General features: G+C 41.6%; 1 protein-coding gene across 1 annotated transcript; it reads left to right on the forward strand.

Moving 5' to 3' along the window:
- The first annotated feature begins 6953 nt into the window (after window positions 1-6953).
- On the forward strand, window positions 6954-16547 carry usp14 (ubiquitin specific peptidase 14 (tRNA-guanine transglycosylase)). The gene is made up of 16 exons (XM_060875376.1): window positions 6954-7149; window positions 12239-12384; window positions 12529-12561; window positions 12644-12748; window positions 12837-12940; window positions 13031-13089; window positions 13228-13358; window positions 13555-13635; window positions 13713-13798; window positions 14424-14538; window positions 14806-14871; window positions 14967-15059; window positions 15261-15389; window positions 15472-15532; window positions 15615-15722; window positions 16243-16547. The coding sequence occupies exons 1-16, from the start codon at window positions 7134-7136 to the stop codon at window positions 16392-16394; spliced, it is 1485 nt and encodes a 494-aa protein (XP_060731359.1). The 5' UTR covers window positions 6954-7133; the 3' UTR covers window positions 16395-16547.
- Window positions 16548-20624: the final 4077 nt, after the last annotated feature.

The following is a 20624-nucleotide window of genomic DNA, read 5'->3' on the forward strand; positions in this document are numbered from 1 at the left end:
TGTTAGAGGAACAACATGTCATCTGTTAGAGGAATAACATGTCATCTATTAGAGGAATAACATGTTTCTGTTAGTGGAATAACATGTCATATGTTAGATGAATAACACGTGATCTATTGGAGGAATAGCATGTCAGGAGGAATAACATGTCATATGTTAGAGGAATAACACCATCTATTAGAGAAATAACATGTAATCTGTTAGAGGAATAACATGTCATCTGTTAGAGGAATAACATGTTTCTGTTAGAGGAACAACATGTCATCTGTTATAGGAACAACATGTCATCTGTTAGAGGAATAACATGTTTCTGTTAGAGGAATAACATGTTTCTCTTAGAGGAATAACATGTCACCTGTTAGAGGAATAACATGCCATCTGTTAGAAGAATAACGTCATCTATTAGAGGAATAATATGTTTCTGTTAGAGGAATAACATGCCATCTGTTAGAGGAATAACATGTCACCTGTTAGATGGATACCATGCCATCTGTTAGAGAAATAACATGTGTTAGAGAAATAACATGTCATCTATTAGAAGAATAATATGTTTCTGTTAGAGGAATAACATGTCATCTGTTAGAGGAATAACATGTAATGTATTAGAGGAATAATATGTTTCTCTTAGAGGAATAACATGTTTCTGTTAGAGGAATAATATACCATCTGTTAGAGGAATAACATGTCAGGAGGAATAACATGTCATATGTTAGATGAATAACACACCATCTATTAGAGAAATAACATGTCATCTGTTAGAGGAATAACATGTCATCTGTTAGAGGAATAACACGTCCTCTGTTAGAAGAATAACATGTTTCTGTTAGAGGAATAACATGCCATCTCTTAGAGGAATAACATGTTTCTGTTAGAGTAATAACATGTTTCTGTTAGGGGAATAACGTCATCTATTAGAGGAATAACATGGTTCTGTTAGAGGAACAACATGTCATCTGTTGGAGGAACAACATACCATCTGTTAGAGGAATAGCATGTCATCTATTAGAGGAATAACATGTTTCTGTTAGAGGAATAACATGTCACCTGTTAGAGGAATAACATGCCATCTGTTAGAAGAATAACATGCCATCTATTAGAGGAATAATATGTTTCTGTTAGAGGAATAACATGCCATCTGTTAGAGGAATAACATGTCATCTGTTAGAGGAATAACATGTAATCTATTAGAGGAATAATATGTTTCTGTTAGAGGAATAACATGCCATCAGTTAGAGGAATAACATGCCATCTGTTAGAGGAATAATGTGCCATATGTCAGAGGAATAACATGTCACCTGTTAGAGGAATAACATGTCACCTATTAGAGGAATAACATGTTTCTGTTAGAGGAATAACATGTCACCTATTAGAGGAATAACTTGTCACCTATTAGAGGAATAACATGTTTCTGTTAGAGGAATAACATGTCATCTATTAGAGGAATAACATGCCATCTGTTAGAGCAGAGGTATTCAACTAAAATTTAAAGAGGTCCAGTAAGAGAAAATTTCTTGAAGCAAAGGTCCAGAAGATCATAATGTCTAACTAGTTAGTAGAGATGAGCCGGATACTCGGCTGAAACGAGTATCCGGTACGGATAAAGCACTTCTGCCGGGTACAAGTATTATACAAGTAATACGAGTCAATATCTGTGCTCGGATTGAATGAAAATCATCATTGGGTGTCTGATTGTGTCAGCGTTCTGTGATAGGCTAGTCACAGCGCCCCTCCCCTACAGTGATAGGCTAGTCACAGCGCCCCTCCCCTACAGTGATAGGCTAGTCACAGCGCCCCTCCCCTACAGTGATAGGCTAGTCACAGCGCCCCTCCCCTACAGTGATAGGCTAGTCACAGCGCCCCTCCCCTACAGTGATAGGCTAGTCACAGCGCCCCTCCCCTACAGTGATAGGCTAGTCACAGCGCCCCTCCCCTACACACATACAGATGTATTGTGTTGCTGTGTCTCGCTCTGCTCACTCACAGTCACACACAGAACAGCTCTCTGTCTCTCCCTCAGTCACTCGGGTTCGTGGGTCTTTTCCGTTAACGTCTAGGGTTTCTTCAGCTATTTACTTCGTGTTGTAACGTTAATAATACGTACTTACTAACCAGTAGAGTTCTGGTAAACGTGGGTTCGTTCAGACGTGGTGCTTGCTTGGTAGAATGCGACTCGCATTGCGTCTCTGCCTGTCGGAGATTTTTTTTCTTTTTTAAACCTTCAGCTGTCTCTAACCAGTAACCAGACACTGAGTGTCTGACACGTTTTTGCTGTATTTCATAAAAACATAAAGGTAGTAAGCTAGTGTTATAAATATTACAAATTAATTATTACCGGTTAATGCCCCGCCCATTTCAAGACAAGAAATGGTTACAAGAAACCCGCCTACTTCCGGGTTAGGCCACACCCACTCCGAGTACAGATACAGATACAGATAATTCATATGGTTAACAGATACGGATACAGATACAGATAATGCTGTACTCGCTCATCCCTACTAGTTAGTGTGATATACATTTAAGTAGCCTAGTAGTTGTATCAACATCTGCAAGCAATCAATACCTGACTGTCAAATCATATAAATTCAGTACAATTCAAAAACCTTTTGACAATATTTATTGTTACGTAACATAGAACTGAACATATGTATGATTGTAGATATGTATAATGTTCTCTTATTAAATAAATAAAAGGCTACATTTCAAAATAAGAGAAAATAAATAAAATGTGAAAATTGTGTATATTTAAATAAAGTGTTTAACTTTCCCTTTTATATCTGTGAGAGAACTGAGCTCTAGCTTGGCAGGATGTTAAACCTGGGCTTGAATGGAGTCAGGGCCGCTCTCATACACATGTGGAGGTGCTCATTAGTGACCCTGGAACTATATTTAGTTTGGATTATGTTCATTGTAGAGAAAGCTGCCTCACAGTTGTATGTAGAGCCAAACATGGTCAGGATGTATAGGGCTACTTCACTTAGACCTGGGAAATCTGTCTCAGGGACGCTGTCTTCAGATTTGAGTGGATATGTTTGTTCAAAAAAATTTTTGTCGTCTCATAATGGTATTTCACAATGCCTCATAATATGAGACATTCTGGTGTAGTGTGACGTGTGAACAGAAATCAGTCTCCGTTGCACTCGTCTGTTTCTCTCCCTTTCTCCGTCGCACTCGTCTGTTTCTCTCCCTTTCTCCGTCTCACTCGTCTGTTTCTCTCCCTTTCTCCGTCTCACTCGTCTGTTTCTCTCCCTTTCTCCGTCTCACTCGTCTGTTTCTCTCCCTTTCTCCGTCCCACTCGTCTGTTTCTCTCCCTTTCTCCGTCTCACTCGTCTGTTTCTCTCCCTTTCTCCATCCCACTCGTCTGTTTCTCTCCCTTTCTCCGTCTCACACGACTGTTTCTCTCCCTTTCTCCGTCTCACTCGTCTGTTTCTCTCCCTTTCTCCGTCTCACTCGTCTGTTTCTCTCCCTTTCTCCGTATGACTCGTCTGTTTCTCTCCCTTTCTCCGTCTCACTCGTCTGTTTCTCTCCCTTTCTCCGTCTCACTCGTCTGTTTCTCTCCCTTTCTCCGTCTCACTCGTCTGTTTCTCTCCCTTTCTCCGTCTCACTCGTCTGTTTCTCTCCCTTTCTCCGTCTCACTCGCCTGTTTCTCTCCCTTTGTTTTCTACTTCATGTGTAACTTTACTCTAATTCTCTCTCATCTGTCTTGCACTGTTGAGTCACAGTGTTTACTTCAGGAATACACAGACTTGATTGGTCTGTGCGTTTCCATTACCTTTACCGTAAAGACTGCAAAAGCTGCGCTGGTTAAAATAGAAGCGCTTCGTCAAGTTTTAAATCATAACCTTTAGTTTTGGCTGTAGGTCCGGGTCCGGATTGGGCAGCTTCTGGGTCCGGACCCGGACCGCGGTCCGCCTGTTAGTGACCTATGTGTTAGAGGAATAACATGCCATCTGTTAGAGGAATAACATGCCATCTGTTAGAGGAATAACATGCCATCTGTTAGAGGAATAATATGTCACCTGATAGAGGAATACTATGTTTCTGTTAGAGGAATAACATGCCATCTATTAGAGGAATAACGTCACCTGATAGAGGAATAACATGCCATCTATTAGAGGAATAACGTCACCTGATAGAGGAATAACATGCCATCTGTTAGAGGAATAATATGCCATTTGTTAGAGGAATAACATGCCATCTGTTAGAGGAATAATATGCCATTTGTTAGAGGAATAGCATGCCATCTGTTAGAGAAATAACCTTTCACTGGTTAGAGGAATAACATGTCATCTATTAGAGGAATAACATGCCATCTGTTAAAGGAATAACATGTCATCTATTAGAGGAATAACATGTAATCTGTTAGAGGAATAACGTCACCTGATAGAGGAATAACATGTCATCTATTAGAGGAGTAATATGCCATTTGTTAGAGGAATAACATGTCATCTGTTAGAGGAATAACATGTCACCTGATAGAGGAATAACATGCCATCTGTTAGAGAAATAACATTTCACTGGTTAGAGGAATAACATGTCATCTATTAGAGGAATAACATGCCATCTGTTAAAGGAATAACATGTCATCTATTAGAGGAATAACATGCCATCTGTTAGAGGAATAACGTCACCTGATAGAGGAATAACATGTCATCTATTAGAGGAGTAATATGCCATTTGTTAGAGGAATAACATGTCATCTGTTAGAGGAATAACATGTTACCTGATAGAGGAATAACATGCCATCTGTTAGAGAAATAACATTTCACTGGTTAGAGGAATAACATGTCATCTATTAGAGGAATAACATGCCATCTGTTAAAGGAATAACATGTCATCTATTAGAGGAATAACATGTCATCTGTTAGAGGAATAACGTCACCTGATAGAGGAATAACATGTCATCTATTAGAGGAGTAATATGCCATTTGTTAGAGGAATAACATGCCATCTGTTAGAGGAATAACATGCCATCTGTTAGAGGAATAACATGTCATCTGTTAGAGGAATAACATTTCATCTATTAGAGGAATAACATGTCATCTGTTAGAGGAGTAATATGCCATTTGTTAGAGGAATAACATGCCATCTGTTAGAGGAATAATATGCCATTTGTTAGAGGAATAACATGCCATCTGTTAGAATAATAATATTCCATTTGTTAGAGGAATAACATGCCATCTGTTAGAGGAATAACATCACCTGATAGAGGAATAACATGCCATCTGTTAGAGGAATAACATGTCATCTGTTAGAGGAATAACATGTCATCTATTAGAGGAATAACATGTCATCTGTTAGAGGAATAACATGTCATCTATTAGAGGAATAACATGTCATCTGTTAGAGGAATAACATGTCATCTGTTAGAGGAGTAATATGCCATTTGTTAGAGGAATAACATGCCATCTGTTAGAGGAATAATATGCCATTTGTTAGAGGAATAACATGTCATCTGTTAGAGGAATAACATGTCATCTATTAGAGGAATAACATGTCATCTGTTAGAGGAATAACGTCACCTGATAGAGGAATAACATGCCATCTGTTAGAGGAATAACATGTCATCTATTAGAGGAATAACATGTCATCTATTAGAGGAGTAATATGCCATTTGTTAGAGGAATAACATGCCATCTGTTAGAGGAATAACATGTCATCTATTAGAGGAATAACATGTCATCTATTAGAGGAGTAATATGCCATTTGTTAGAGGAATAACATGCCATCTGTTAGAGGAATAACATGTCATCTATTAGAGGAATAACATGTCATCTATTAGAGGAATAACATGTCATCTGTTAGAGGAATAACATGTCATCTATTAGAGGAATAACATGTCATCTATTAGAGGAGTAATATGCCATTTGTTAGAGGAATAACATGCCATCTGTTAGAGGAATAACATGTCATCTATTAGAGGAATAACATGTCATCTATTAGAGGAATAACATGTCATCTATTAGAGGAATAACATGCCATCTGTTAGAGGAATAATATGTCATCTGTTAGAGGAATAACATGTCATCTGTTAGAGGAATAACATGTCATCTGTTAGAGGAATAACATGTCATCTGTTAGAGGAATAACATGTCATCTGTTAGAGGAATAACATGTCATCTGTTAGAGGAATAACATGTCATCTATTAGAGGAATAACATGTCATCTATTAGAGGAGTAATATGCCATTTGTTAGAGGAATAACATGTCATCTGTTAGAGGAATAATATGTCATCTGTTAGAGGAATAACATGTCATCTGTTAGAGGAATAACATGTCATCTGTTAGAGGAATAACATGTCATCTATTAGAGGAATAACATGTCATCTATTAGAGGAGTAATATGCCATTTGTTAGAGGAATAACATGTCATCTGTTAGAGGAATAACATGTCATCTATTAGAGGAATAACATGTCATCTATTAGAGGAATAACATGTCATCTATTAGAGGAATAACATGCCATCTGTTAGAGGAATAATATGTCATCTGTTAGAGGAGTAATATGTCATCTGTTAGAGGAATAACATGTCATCTGTTAGAGGAATAACATGTCATCTGTTAGAGGAATAACATGTCATCTGTTAGAGGAATAACATGTCATCTGTTAGAGGAATAACATGTCATCTGTTAGAGGAATAACATGTCATCTATTAGAGGAATAACATGTCATCTGTTAGAGGAATAACATGTCATCTATTAGAGGAATAACATGTCATCTGTTAGAGGAATAACATGTCATATGTTAGAGGAATAACATGTCATCTGTTAGAGGAATAACATGTCATCTGTTAGAGGAATAACATGTCATCTGTTAGAGGAACAATATGTTTTAAAAAACAGGACATTTGGTTCTAAAATTGACCAAAACGTAACTGTCCATTTCAACCCTTCTGCGAATCAGACATCACTAGTCGCTCTGTGAGCTGGTCATTGTCTGTGTGAGCTCAGCAGGCCGTGCAGTCGATAACAGATAGGTTCGATGAGCTTCCCAGCGCGTGCAGACGCAGCGTCATTCAGCTCTACATGTTCGAATGAAAGCGGTCCGTGCGCGCGCGCAGGTTTAAACAGGATTCCCACACACACACACACACACACACACTTACATACGGACACGGACACGGACACGGACACGCCATGTCTGTATTCACCGGTACGCTCATTTACACACTTTATATCCGAGAGGATTTTACACTGTGTGACTGAGTGTGTGTGTGACCGGAAGTTAGCTAACAGGACTAGCTTAGCTCAGAGTGATGTGTGTTTCAGTGCTTTATTGTTTACTAATGAAACCTTTCATCAAACTTTCACGCGGTCAGAGAACTTTAATGAAACGGTAGTGATGTGTTGTTAGAGCTCGAGGCTACGTGACTCAGCATGCTAAGCTAACGATGCTAAGCTAATCCAGGTGCTGCTGCTGCTGAATCACCTGCTTACAGCTGACTGTAAATTTTATACAGTATATGTGTTGTTTTATTTATTATACACCATTTAAATAGCACTAATAATCTTCTTCTTCTTCTTCTTTCGGCTTTTCCCTTCAGGGGTCGCCACAGCGAATCATCTCTCTCCACCTAACCCTATCTTCTGCATCCTCAACACTTGCACCCACTAGCTTCAAATCCTCATTAATTACATCCATATACCTCCTCTTTGGCCTTCCTCTTTGCCTCCTGCCTGGCAGCTCCATGTCCAACATTCTCCTACCAATATACTCACTCTCCCTCCTCTGAACATGTCCAAACCATCTTAATCTCGCCTCCCTAACTTTGTCCCCCAAACGTCCAACATGGGCTGTCCCTCTGATGTACTCGTTCCTAATCCTGTCCAATCTTGTCACACCCAAAGAGAACCTCAACATCTTCAGTTCGGCTACCTCAAGCTCTGACTCCTGTCTCTTCTTCAGTGACACTGTCTCTAAACCATACAGCACGGCCGGTCTCACCACTGTCCTGTACACCTTCCCCTTGATTCTTGCTGATATTTTCCTATCACACAGAACTCCTGACACCTTTCTCCACCCACTCCAACCTGCCTGCACTCGCTTCTTTACTTCTTTCCCACTCTCTCCATCACTCTGGACTGTTGACCCCAAGTACTTAAACTCCTGTACCTTCTTCACCTCTTCACCCTGTAACCTTACTATTCCACTTCTCTCCCTTTCATTCACACACATGTACTCAGTCTTACTACGACTGACTTTCATTCCTCTTCTCTCCAGCGCAAACCTCCACCTCTCCAGGTTTTCCTCCACCTGCTCCCTGCTCTCACTACAGATCACAATGTCATCTGCAAACATCATCGTCCAAGGAGACTCCTGTCTGACCTCCTCTGACAACTGGTCCATCACTATAGCAAACAGGAAGGGGCTCAGAGCCGATCCCTGATGCAGTCCCACCTCCACTGTAAACTCCTCTGTCTGACCTACAGCACACCTCACCACTGTCCTGCTCCTCTCATACATGTCCTGCACCACTCTGACATACTTCTCTGCTACTCCTGACTTCCTCATACAGTACCACAGCTCTTCTCTTGGCACCCTGTCATACGCTTTCTCTAAGTCTACAAACACACAGTGCAACTCCCTCTGACCATCCCTATACTTCTCCATCAACATTCTCAGAGCAAAAATTGCATCTGTTGTGCTCTTTCTGGGCATGAAGCCATACTGCTGTTCACAAATTTCCACCACCTTCCTTAACCTAGCTTCCACTACTCTTTCCCACAACTTCATTGTATGGCTCATCAACTTTATCCCCCTATAGTTACTGCAACTCTGCACGTCACCCTTATTCTTAAAGATCGGCACTAACACACTCCTTCTCCATTCCTCAGGCATCCTCTCACTTTCTAATACCCTGTTGAACAAACTAGTTAAAAATTCCACTGCTGCCTCTCCTAGACACTTCCAGACCTCTACCGGGATGTCGTCAGGACCAACTGCCTTTCCACTTTTCATCCTCTTCAAAGCCTTCCTGACTTCATCCTTTCTAATCTTATCTACTTCCTGTTCCACAGAGTTCACCCCTTCTACTCTTTTTTCCCTCTGATTTTCCTCATTCATCAGCTCCTCAAAGTATTCCTTCCATCTCCTCTGTACACTCTCCTCACTTGTGAGCACCCTTCCATCTCTATCCTTAATAATTCTAACTTGCTGCACATCCTTCCCATCTCGATCCCTCTGTCTAGCTAACCTGTACAAGTCCTTCTCTCCTTCTCTAGTGTCTAACCTAGTGTACAACTCATCATATGCCTTCTGCTTGGCCTTAGACACCTCCCTCTTCACTCTGCGCTGTAACTCCTTGTATTCCTGTCTATTCTCTTCAGTCCTGTCCATATCCCACTTCTTCTTGGCTAATCTCTTCCTCTGTATACTATCCTGAACTTCCTCATTCCACCACCAAGTCTCCTTATCTTCTTTCCTCCTTCCAGATGACACACCCAGCACCTTTCTCCCTGTCTCCCTGATCACTTCTGCTGTAGTTTCCCAGTCATCCGGCAGCACTACCTGACCACCCAGAGCCTGCCTCAACTTCTGTCTAAATTCCTCACAACATTCCTCCTTTTTCAGCTTCCACCACTTAGTTTTCTTCTCTATCTTTGACCTCTTCCTCTTACAGACCATCAGAGTCATCCTACACACCACCATCCTATGCTGTCTGGCTACACTCTCTCCCACTACCACTTTACAGTCACTAATCTCTTTCAGATTGCCTCTTCTACAAAGGATGTAGTCTACCTGTGTTTTCCTACCTCCACTCTTGTAAGTCACTCTATGTTCCTCCCTCTTCTGAAAATACGTGTTAACCACAGCCATGTCCATCCTCTTAGCAAAGTCTACTACCATCTGTCCTTCAAGGTTCCTTTCCTTAACTCCAAACTTGCCCATCACCTCCTCATCACCTGTGTTCCCCTCACCAACATGTCCATTAAAATCTGCTCCTATCATCACTCTCTCGCCCGTGGGAATACTCTCAATCACCTCATCGAATTCACACCAGAATCTCTCTTTCTCCTCTAACTCACAACCTACCTGTGGGGCATAACCACTAACAACATTCAACATCACCCCTTCAATCTCTAACTTCAGACTCATCACCCTGTCTGACACTCTCTTCACCTCCAGAACATTCCTCACAAACTCCTCCTTCAGGACCACACCTACCCCATTTCTCTTACTATCCACACCATAATAAAACAGCTTGAATCCTGCTCCTATACTACGAGCCTTGCTACCCTTCCACTTGGTCTCCTGTACACACAGTATATCCACCTTCCTTCTCTCCATCATATCAGCCAGCTCTCTACCTTTCCCTGTCATAGTACCAACATTCAGAGTCCCTATTCTCAGTCCTACACTCTTACCTTTCCTCTTCTCTCTCTGTCTGTGCACTCTCCTCCCTCCTCTACTCCTTCGACCAACAGTAGCCCAATTTCCACCGGCGCCCTGTAGGTCAACGGCGCCGATGGCGGTCGTTGTTAACCCGGGCCTCGACCGATCCGGTATGAAATTCTTACTGACAACTCGCATGGTTAGATTTGGCAATGTTTTATGCCGGATGCCCTTCCTGACGCAACCCTCTCTATTTATCCGGGCTTGGGACCGGCACAGAAGTCACTGGACTGTGACCCCCATGGCTAGATTAAATAGCACTAATAATAACAATAATAAAACTAACTTTGTGTTCTGGGCCACACCTAGATAGCTAACTTAAACTAGCCTACTAGCTTTGTAGCTAGCATTCAATGTATACAGCAGGGCGTTAATGGAAGTGTATCCTGTTTAATACAGGTGTGTTGTTATTATAGGGGCATTTAAATACACAAGGTTTACCGACACTAGTGAGTAATATTACAGTGAACAGGATATCAGATTAAAGTTAGCTGGTGGCGCTGTGTGATATTACCGTCAGTGTGTGTCTGTGTGTGTCTGTGTGTGTGTGTGTCTGTGTGCGTCAATGTGTGTGTGAGTGTGTGTCTGTGTGTCTGTGTGAGTGTGTGTCTGTGTGTCAGACTGTGTGTGTGTCTGTGTGTCGGAGTGTGTGTGTCTGTGTGTCAGACTGTGTGTGTGTCTGTGTGTCAGACTGTGTGTGTGTCGAAGTGTGTGTGTCTGTGTGTCGGAGTGTGTGTGTCTGTGTGTCTGTGTGTCGGAGTGTGTGTGTGTCAGTGTGAGTGTGTGTGTGTCAGTGTGAGTGTGTGTGTGTCAGTGTGAGTGTGTCAGTGTGTGTGTCAGTGTGAGTGTGTGTGTGTCAGTGTGTGTGTCAGTGTGAGTGTGTCAGTGTGAGTGTGTCAGTGTGAGTGTGTGTGTGTCAGTGTGAGTGTGTGTGTGTGAGTGTGTGTGTGTGTGTGTGAGTGTGTGTGTGTGTCAGTGTGAGTGTGTGTGTCTGTCTGTGTGTCTGTCTGTGTGTCTGTCTGTGTGTCTGTCTGTGTGTCTGTCTGTGTGTGTGTCTGTGGGTGTGTCAGAGTGTGTCTGTGTGTGTGTGTGTGTCTGTGTGTGTGTCGGAGTGTGTGTGTCTGTGTGTCGGAGTGTGTGTGTCTGTGTGTCGGAGTGTGTGTGTGTCTGTGTGTCGGAGTGTGTGTGTGTCTGTGTGTCGGAGTGTGAGTGTGTGTGTGTGTCGGAGTGTGTGTGTGTCTGTGTGTCGGAGTGTGAGTGTGTGTGTCTGTGTGTCGGAGTGTGAGTGTGTGTGTGTGTGAGTGTGTGTGTCAGTGTGTGTGTGTCAGTGTGAGTGTGTGTGTGTCAGTGTGTGTGTGTGTCGGAGTGTGTGTGAGTGTGTCTCTGTCTGTGTCTCTGTCTGTGTCTCTGTCTGTGTGTCTGTCTGTGTGTCTGTCTGTGGGTGTGTCAGAGTGTGTCTGTGTGTGTGTGTGTCTGTGGGTGTCTGTGGGTGTGTCTGTGTGTGTGTCAGAGTGTGTCTGTGTGTGTGTGTGTACAGGAGTGGCCTGGTCAGAGATGAACATGTGTATGATGATTCTGAGCTAAACTGGTGTCTGTGTGTTATTGTGTTCCACCAGTTTAGCACAGAATCATCATACACATGTTCATTTCTTTCTCTCTCTCCTTCTTTTATTCACCTGTCAGTCTCCTCCACATCTCAGTGTTTTCTTTCTTTCTTTCTTTTTTTTCCAAACAGTTTTTGTTATAAACTTAAAGTAATTTTCTTTCTATTATTTACGCTAAGCTCTTCAGGGTTTCGGTCTCTGCTCGTCTCTCTGTGATGTTTAGTGATCGTGTTTGTGTTTGACAGTAAATGTGAAATGGGGTAAGGAGAAGTTTGAGGCGGTGGAGCTGAACACCGAGGAACCCCCGATGGTGTTTAAAGCCCAGCTCTTCGCTCTAACCGGTGTTCAGCCAGATCGACAGAAGGTCATGATTAAGGGAGGAACGCTAAAGGTGCGTCACACACACACACACACACACACACACACACACACACACGGGTATAGAGCACCTCTATAAAGCTGTCATGCTGCTCTCTGTATGAAATCTTTACACTCGCGCTCTCTCTCGCTCTCTCTCTCTCTCTCTCTCTCTCAGGATGAGGAGTGGGGAAACATTAAGATCAAAAACGTGAGTACAGCTAAAAGTCATCTCTGAGGAAAGAGATTAACAGAGAAAGAACAAAAACTCAGGTGTGTGTGTGTGTGTGTAGGGTATGACGTTCTTGATGATGGGATCGGCTGACACGCTGCCCGAAGAGCCGGCCGTCCGTCCGATGTTTGTAGAGGACATGACGGAGGAGCAGCTCGCTTCAGCCGTGAGACACTTGTTTATTTATCAGTATTATTGATGTTATTATTTCAGAGATAACATAAACTCTCCGTATTGTGTGTGTGTGTGTGTAGATGGAGTTACCATGTGGACTGACGAATTTGGGGAACACGTGCTACCTGAATGCCACAGTGCAGTGTCTCCGCTCAGTGCCTGAACTCAGAACCTCTCTCAAGAAGTGTGTGCGCTAATAACTCCTAATTACAGAACTGTCATTTACTGTGTGTGTGGAGGAACTTGAGACATTTGTGTGTGTGTGTGTGTGCAGGTATTCTGGTGCGTTGAGGTCCTCTGGAGCAAATGCGCCATCTCAATACATCACAGCAGGTCAGTGTGTTATTTTCAGGACAGAAATATGGGTGGTGCTACAAACCATGCTGACCACAGATTGATCCAACAGAGTAGTAACACTGTTCTGTCTCGGGTCACAATTGTGTGTGTGTGTGTGTGTGTGTGTGTGTGTAGCACTGCGTGACCTGTACGAGTCGATGGATAAAACGTCCTCTAGTATCCCCCCAATCATCTTGCTGCAGTTCCTGCACATGGCCTTCCCTCAGTTTTCTGAGAAAGATGATCAGGGACAGTACCTACAGCAGGTAAATATACTACACCCTCATCCCTACACCCTGCTCCTTACACATAACACCAAAGGGCCAACAGGTAACTGATCTCTTCCCCCTCTACTCTGAACCATACATCCCTAAACCTAAAGGGTCATTAGGTAATTAATAACTACCCCCTGATCTCTGCATTCTACCCCCTCAATAACTCTCATCGTATCTGTGTGTTCAGGATGCCAATGAGTGCTGGGTTCAGTTGATGCGGGTTCTCCAGCAGAAATTAGAAACTCAAGAATCTGAAACCCCCATTCAGGTAAGACACAAGTTATATAGTTAACAACAAGAAGTGTCTTAAAAATGTGTCGCTGTAAAAACGTTCCTGGTTTACAGATGAGTGACAGTGATGGCGGCGCTGCAGCTGCATCCACAAAGAAAAACTTCATTGACCAGTTTTTTGGGGTGGAGTTTGACACTACGTATCCTTTAAGATCTGTAATGCTGATTCTGGTTCACAGTGTTGGACATTTATTTATATGCTTCAGAAAACCGAGTCGGGCCGACAAACAAAACAAACATGTAGCCAATGAGCAGAAAGGGGTGTGTCTTGTCGATATGGGCGGAGATAGTGTTCAGTGCGCATGTGTGACATTAGCAGAAAGCGGTTTTAACATTGACATGGAGGATAAAAACAAAGAAAGAAAGAGAAGAAAGGCTTACGATAAGGTAAGAAGTAGGACGTGTTAATATAGGATCAGCTTTCCAGCGCTGGAGAGAACTGAACGTCTTCGGCGTGAAACAGAGCTAAACCTTTCACAGTACAACACACAGTACTACACAAACACATGTGTATTACCATAGTATTACTCATTGAGTTCATTTTCTGATTAAAAATATCCCCTCGGCCAGCCGCCCCAACAGGTTCCACCATAATAGTTGCCTGGGTTACGTATGTATGTGTGGGCGGAGCTATCAAAACAGGCGGAGCTATCAAAACAGGGGAGACACCCATTTGGTTTAGGGGCGTGTTTGTTTTGGTGATTTCAAATGTCAACATTGGCTTTCACACATCGTGCACCGCACCTTTAACTCATCCATGTGCAGAATGAAGTGTACAGAGTCAGAGGACGAGGAACCTGTCAAAGGTATGGAGAGCAATCTGCAGCTCAGCTGCTTCATCAACCAGGAGGTCAAATATCTAGCAACCGGCATTAGATTGGTGAGTATCTGAAGGGGGGGGATACTCTGAATTCTGATTGGACAAAATTTGACCAATTTTCTGTATTGTAATGCAGTTTCGAAGCACAGGTTTATATTAAAGCATTTGAATGCTAATGTTAATATAATATAATGTTGTTTTTGTAGTAACAGCTCACTGACAGGGACTTGGAGATGTGCTGTAATAAAAGTATAACAGATTTCTTTCTTTCTTTCTTTTCTGAGTTTATACTAATCCTGTTAATATCTTCCTTCTCTCTTAATCCAGCGACTACAAGAGGAAATAACAAAATTTTCTCCGTCTCTACAAAGAGACGCTCTCTATACGAAATCGGTACGACGCTAAAACGTTTTTATTATTATTATTTGTATGCTGTTTTTTCTTTTTTTTTTTAAAAAAATGCATGTTTGTTTATCTGTGCGTTCCAGTCTAAAATCAGTCGTCTCCCAGCGTACCTGACTGTTCAGATGGTTCGCTTCTACTACAAGGAGAGGGAGTCTGTTAACGCCAAAGTCCTCAAGGTAAGATCACTTTACGTAACCTCAGTACACCACCTCAGCTATACACCCTTTGTTGTGCAACATGTCCTGGACTAGGGCTTAGGCTTAGAGGTGAAATTAGACAGGGTCCGGTTCCACCCACAGTACTTTTAGTTCTGCTGCTAGACAAATATCAATCATGTATATTTGGGTTCTGCTAAATCTTGATCATTTTGCACATAGGACGTGAAGTTCCCCCTCATGCTGGACGTGTATGAGATGTGCACTCCTGAGCTGCAGGAAAAAATGGTGCCTGTGAGGTCCAAGTTTAAGGAAATGGAGGACAGAAAGCTGGAGGAACAGCAGCAGAAGGTAAGGTTTCAGCCACTCGTTTATCCTCTCCTTGTGTGTTCTCATGTCAGTAGTTACATTGCTCCTCATTTCTGTTCCACAGATCAATAAGAAGATCGAAGCCCCGAAAGAAGTGAAATATGAAGACTTTTCTTTTCCTAACGGTGTGTGTTTGTGTGCATTCCTGTGTAAATGTTTATGCTAACACGGGTTAGACAATTGTGATAACGTTTCATTGATGTGCAGATCTGGGCTCCAATAATAGCGGTTACTACGACCTGCAGGCTGTCCTGACGCATCAGGGCCGCTCAAGCTCCTCTGGCCATTATGTCGGATGGGTCAAGAGGAAAGAAGGTGATTTCTCAAAATGAAAGTACAAACGTTTAACTAACTTAAACAGCTCCCACTCTGAACTCCACCTTAACCAGTCAGGCCATAGCTCCCACTCAGATATCCACCTTAACCAGTCAGGCCACAGCTCCCACTCAGATATCCACCATAACCAGTCAGGCCACAGCTCCCACTCAGATATCCACCTTAACCAGTCAGGCCACAGCTCCCACTCTGAACTCCACCTTAACCAGTCAGGCCACAGCTCCCACTCTGAACTCCACCGTAACCAGTCAGGCCACAGCTCCCACTCAGATATCCACCTTAACCAGTCAGGCCACAGCTCCCACTCTGAACTCCACCATAACCAGTCAGGCCACAGCTCCCACTCAGATATCCACCTTACAGCTCCCACTCAGATACCAGCTACACTTTAAACAGTGTCATGAGACATGTATAAACACTGCAGTAGATTATGTATAGAATAAGCCACGCCCACAAAAGACAAACCTGTCATTGTTTTTTCTTCTTTATATTCATGCAGACGAGTGGGTGAAGTTTGATGATGACAAGGTGAGCGTGGTCACACCTGAGGACATCCTGAAACTGTCTGGAGGCGGAGATTGGCACATCGCCTATGTGCTAGTTTATGGGCCGCGGCGTCTGGAATGCGTTGAAGAAGAACAGATACAATAACGCGCGCGCGCAAATTTAAGTCCGTTCGTTCTCTCCGACCGTGCCTGCACTGACGCTAACACCACTTCTGTATAATTATTGACTGATGGTTTTTTCTCTAAAGATATCTGTGATCTAAACACAATAAAAAGATGCAGATGGTGTTGAACCGTGTTAATGCAACATGACTGATGTTTATTTGCAAATACATCAAATATGTACAAAACACCATGTGGGAAGGGGAAAAAAATTAAAATATGAGATACGCTAATTTGCTTTTAGCACAGTGCTAATGAAAGCACAGTCACTAGCAAAGAGCTCAGTGTCAAACACAACGTGCAGACCGATGAGGTGCATTTAGCTCCACCCCCTCGATTAAAGAACTCCCGTTCCCATACGTCAGCTAACAGACGGATCGTTAGCACTGTGCTAAGTGAAGTCATGTTTCACTGAAGCCCTGTGCGATGCTAATTAAAATTGTATTTGATATATTTTATTGTTATAATTTAATTTTCATAATCAGCAAAGGACGACTTATTGTAGAAATGTTTACTTTAAAATATAATACCTCATTTAATGTTCACTTGAATTTTAATTTTTTAAAATGATATTCAGATTTTGGAAATCATTCCTGTCATTATTATTATTATTATTATTATTATTATTATTATCTAGATTCTAGAAGAATGCACTGGAAGCATCCATATCTCTGATGGAGCAGTATCTTGTTCTTACCAGAGCTCCTTTTGCTTGTTCTTGTAAAAGAGAGCTCAGTTTTTAGTCCATCATAACATCAGACTCATTGTTATTTACAGACTCTTTCCAGAACCTCGGTGTCTATTTGCAAAGCATTAATAGCTGTTTTAACAATAGCAGATGAGTGAAAAGAATAGTTTTGACAGAACATTTTAATGTTAGCCTTTCCCACATCCCACCATTGGCTAAGACTGTCAAAAGAAAGCTTCTTTGACCTCCAAATATTCCAATACCAGACAATTATAGTTTCATAAACATTTCTAAACACTAAATGTCCAGTGTGTGATTAGTGTAAAGAAACATTAGAGTGTGAATGGTGTAAATGTGAAGCTGCAGTTCTGCTGTTAGTAAGAGACTGTAAATGTCTTTGATTCCTCCAATGAAGAAACCTCACCAACACCTACTTAACCATTCCAGAACTAAGTGGACAGATTTCTAACATCATCACCATGTAGCGGGTCCCGGCTAGGTCCCCACTGGCAGATATATAGATAATCCAATAATAGGAGTGCTCTGGAAATATTAGAAATATTACAGAGAAATCAGAGACACAGGACAACATTTACGCACCGCTAAATGTCCCAGTGTAACGCTGCTCGTGGTTACTGCCACCCTGTGTCCAATTGATGAAATACATGTCATTGTGTGTTTTTCCCGTAATCTCTCATTAGTACGGTGGCCGAGAAGTGCAAAACAAATTAACAAATCCAAAAACACATTAACAAATCCAAGCCCTGGTGAGGTGGGACGAGTGCGAAAGTGCAATGCCTGCACTCTGAGGACCAATATACGTCAAGAAGGATGAAGGTTCACTTAAAGTTTAGTGCTGTCCACATGAATCACCCGACACACATCCTAAATATCCTGTTACTGAGACACAGAGTTGAAATGGAATAAAAGTTTGTAACTCAACTGGATTTTTCCATTGGATGTGGTAGCTTAGTGGTTAAGGTGTTGGGCTACTGATCGGAAGGTCATGGGTTCGAACCCCAGGTCCACCAAGCTGCCACTGCTTGGCCCCTGAGCAAGGCCCTCAATGCTCAGTTGTAAGTCACTCTGGATAAGGGTGTCTGCTAAATGCCGTAAATGTTATCATCCTGAAACATCTAAGGTCAGAGCAAAGTTAGTGTCTTGGTTGTTTTTTGGTTTTTTCCTTGTATTTCTGTGATTATTATTATTATTATTATTATTATTATTATTATTATTATTATTATTATTATTATTCAGCTTTCTGAACCAAGGTTGGGTTTGTGTCGCACAATGGATGATTACAGTTTGGCGGAATGTCCATTTAACTGTGTTGGAATTCTGCTTTATTTCATTGAAAATTGTGTTCCTAGACGCATACTAGAGTTTTCTTCCCGTTATTTTTTGGCATTCTGTCTGTGATACATAATACATAGATACATAGCACATAAACATGTTTTTGAAGCTCATATTGGACGCCATCTTGCCTCGAGGTTTTGCAGCAGGCATGAACTTCAAATTTAAATATTTAATATTTATCAGCTACCAGTGTAATTTAGAATCAGTCAATCCTGTCACCCAACATAAGTAGACATTACTGTATTCAGATGTTGAAATAAAATAATCTTTTTAATATTTCACTTTTATTTTTGAAAAGAATTGAACAAATCCCTTTTAGGCTCTGAATCCTGTCCATGACCCTCTCAATGGTGTCTCCTGGATCAACCAGGAGACTGCAAGGACTTAAACTCAGGGTAGTCACATTTATTTCAAACATCTCGTAATCTATATGGAAAAATAATAATAATTAAAATTAGACACTACATTACCAAAAAAGTAAGCATAAAACATAAAGCTTATTTAAGTATTTGTTTAATAGTGACTACAAAAAATATAAATATCATTTCCTCTCAGGAAAAAAACTTACATTCCACCGAAATTCGAATTTGAAATGCACGCTTGGTTCACGTGCCCTACTTTTATACACTCTGTTTACGCTCGTGCTGTAATGCTGCCACGAGAGCCAATCAGAGACGCCGTGGTGACGTACAGCTCTTTTTTAATTGGTCAGATCTGCGGGGCTCGTGCCTAGTTAAACGTCAAAACAGTGACTTTGTTAAGATTACCTCAGAAAACGTGGGAAAGTCCATCCGAAATGTTTATAACATATTAATTATTCATTCATTCATTCATCTTCTACCGCTTATCCGAACTACCTCGGGTCAGGGGGAGCCTGTGCCTATCTCAGGCGTCATCGGGCATCAAGGCAGGATACACCCTGGACGGAGTGCCAACCCATCACAGGGCACACACACACACACTCTCATTCACTCACACAATAACACACTACAGACAATTTTCCAGAGATGCCAATCAACCTACCATGCATGTCTTTGGACCGGGGGAGGAAACCGGAGTACCCGGAGGAAACCCCTGAGGCACGGGGAGAACATGCAAACTCCACACACACAAGGCGGAGGTGGGAATCGAACCCCCAACCCTGGAGGTGTGAGGCGAACGTGCTAACCACTAAGCCACCGTGACCCCACATATTAATTAAATCACATTTATTACTTATTATAAGTTAAACAGAATTTTTGATATTTGCAAGCAGGTCACCTGTAACCTATCGATCAACTCATTGATTCACACAAAAACATTATATCCACCAAAGCATATCGTTATATTTACAGTTCGGAAAAATATATTAACGGCTGTTAATCCTACAAAGCATATCGTTATGTTTAACTACGTTTGTCTGTATAACTATCATTTCCTCTGAGGAATCCGAAATCCAGGACCCAAAAGACATTCCCCTATACCGTTAGTCCACCCTCCTCCTTTTTGTGCTGCTGTAACAATCATTTGAATCATTTTGTGCTGCTATAAGAAAATAAAATAAAAATCTTTAATATTTTAAAATTTTATTTTTAATTATATTAAAATATGAATTATAAATTGAACAAATACAAACAATAAAAATGACTTGAAGTTCTATGAACAAAGCCTAACCTTAAAAGAGCCGTTGTGTTTACGTTGTTCGGTGTTGAACGGTTATCCGGCGAAGCCGTACAGAGTGTATATACGGGGGTATCTTTTTTAGGACCTGGATCCTCTCCTTGACCCTCCCAATAGTGTCTCCTGGATCAACCAGGAGGTTGAACTTATTGCCAGTGAGGGTTGTCACTCTGACTTCAAACATCTCTGTTGTAATCTATACGGAATAATTAAAATTAGACACTACATTACCAAAAAATTAAGCAGCACATGAAGCTTATTTAAGTGTTTGTTTACTAGTGACTACAAAAAATATAAATATCATTTCCTCTGAGGAAAAAAATGACTTACATTCAGCTGAAATTGAATTTGAAATTCGCCCTTAGTTCACGTGCCCTGCATATTGATGACATCATCACTGATCTGCTGTATAAAGAGGAAGCAGAAGAAGAAGGTGGAGGGTGTTAGTAGTGGTGGTTGATTGTAGTGTTGTGAGAGATTGTTTTTGACTTCTGCCTGTTTCTGACTCTG

This window comes from Tachysurus vachellii, chromosome 7 (genome assembly GCF_030014155.1).
Source record: "Tachysurus vachellii isolate PV-2020 chromosome 7, HZAU_Pvac_v1, whole genome shotgun sequence".
NCBI lineage: Eukaryota > Metazoa > Chordata > Actinopteri > Siluriformes > Bagridae > Tachysurus > Tachysurus vachellii.

What these genes read in the sequence shown, in the direction of transcription:
- usp14 (XM_060875376.1), top strand. An exon ending in AGGAGCAGCTCGCTTCAGCC is followed by an intron (nt 12,749 to 12,836) that starts GTGAGACACTTG and finishes GTGTGTGTGTAG; the next exon opens with ATGGAGTTACCATGTGGACT. An exon ending in TAGCAACCGGCATTAGATTG is followed by an intron (nt 14,539 to 14,805) that starts GTGAGTATCTGA and finishes CTCTTAATCCAG; the next exon opens with CGACTACAAGAGGAAATAAC.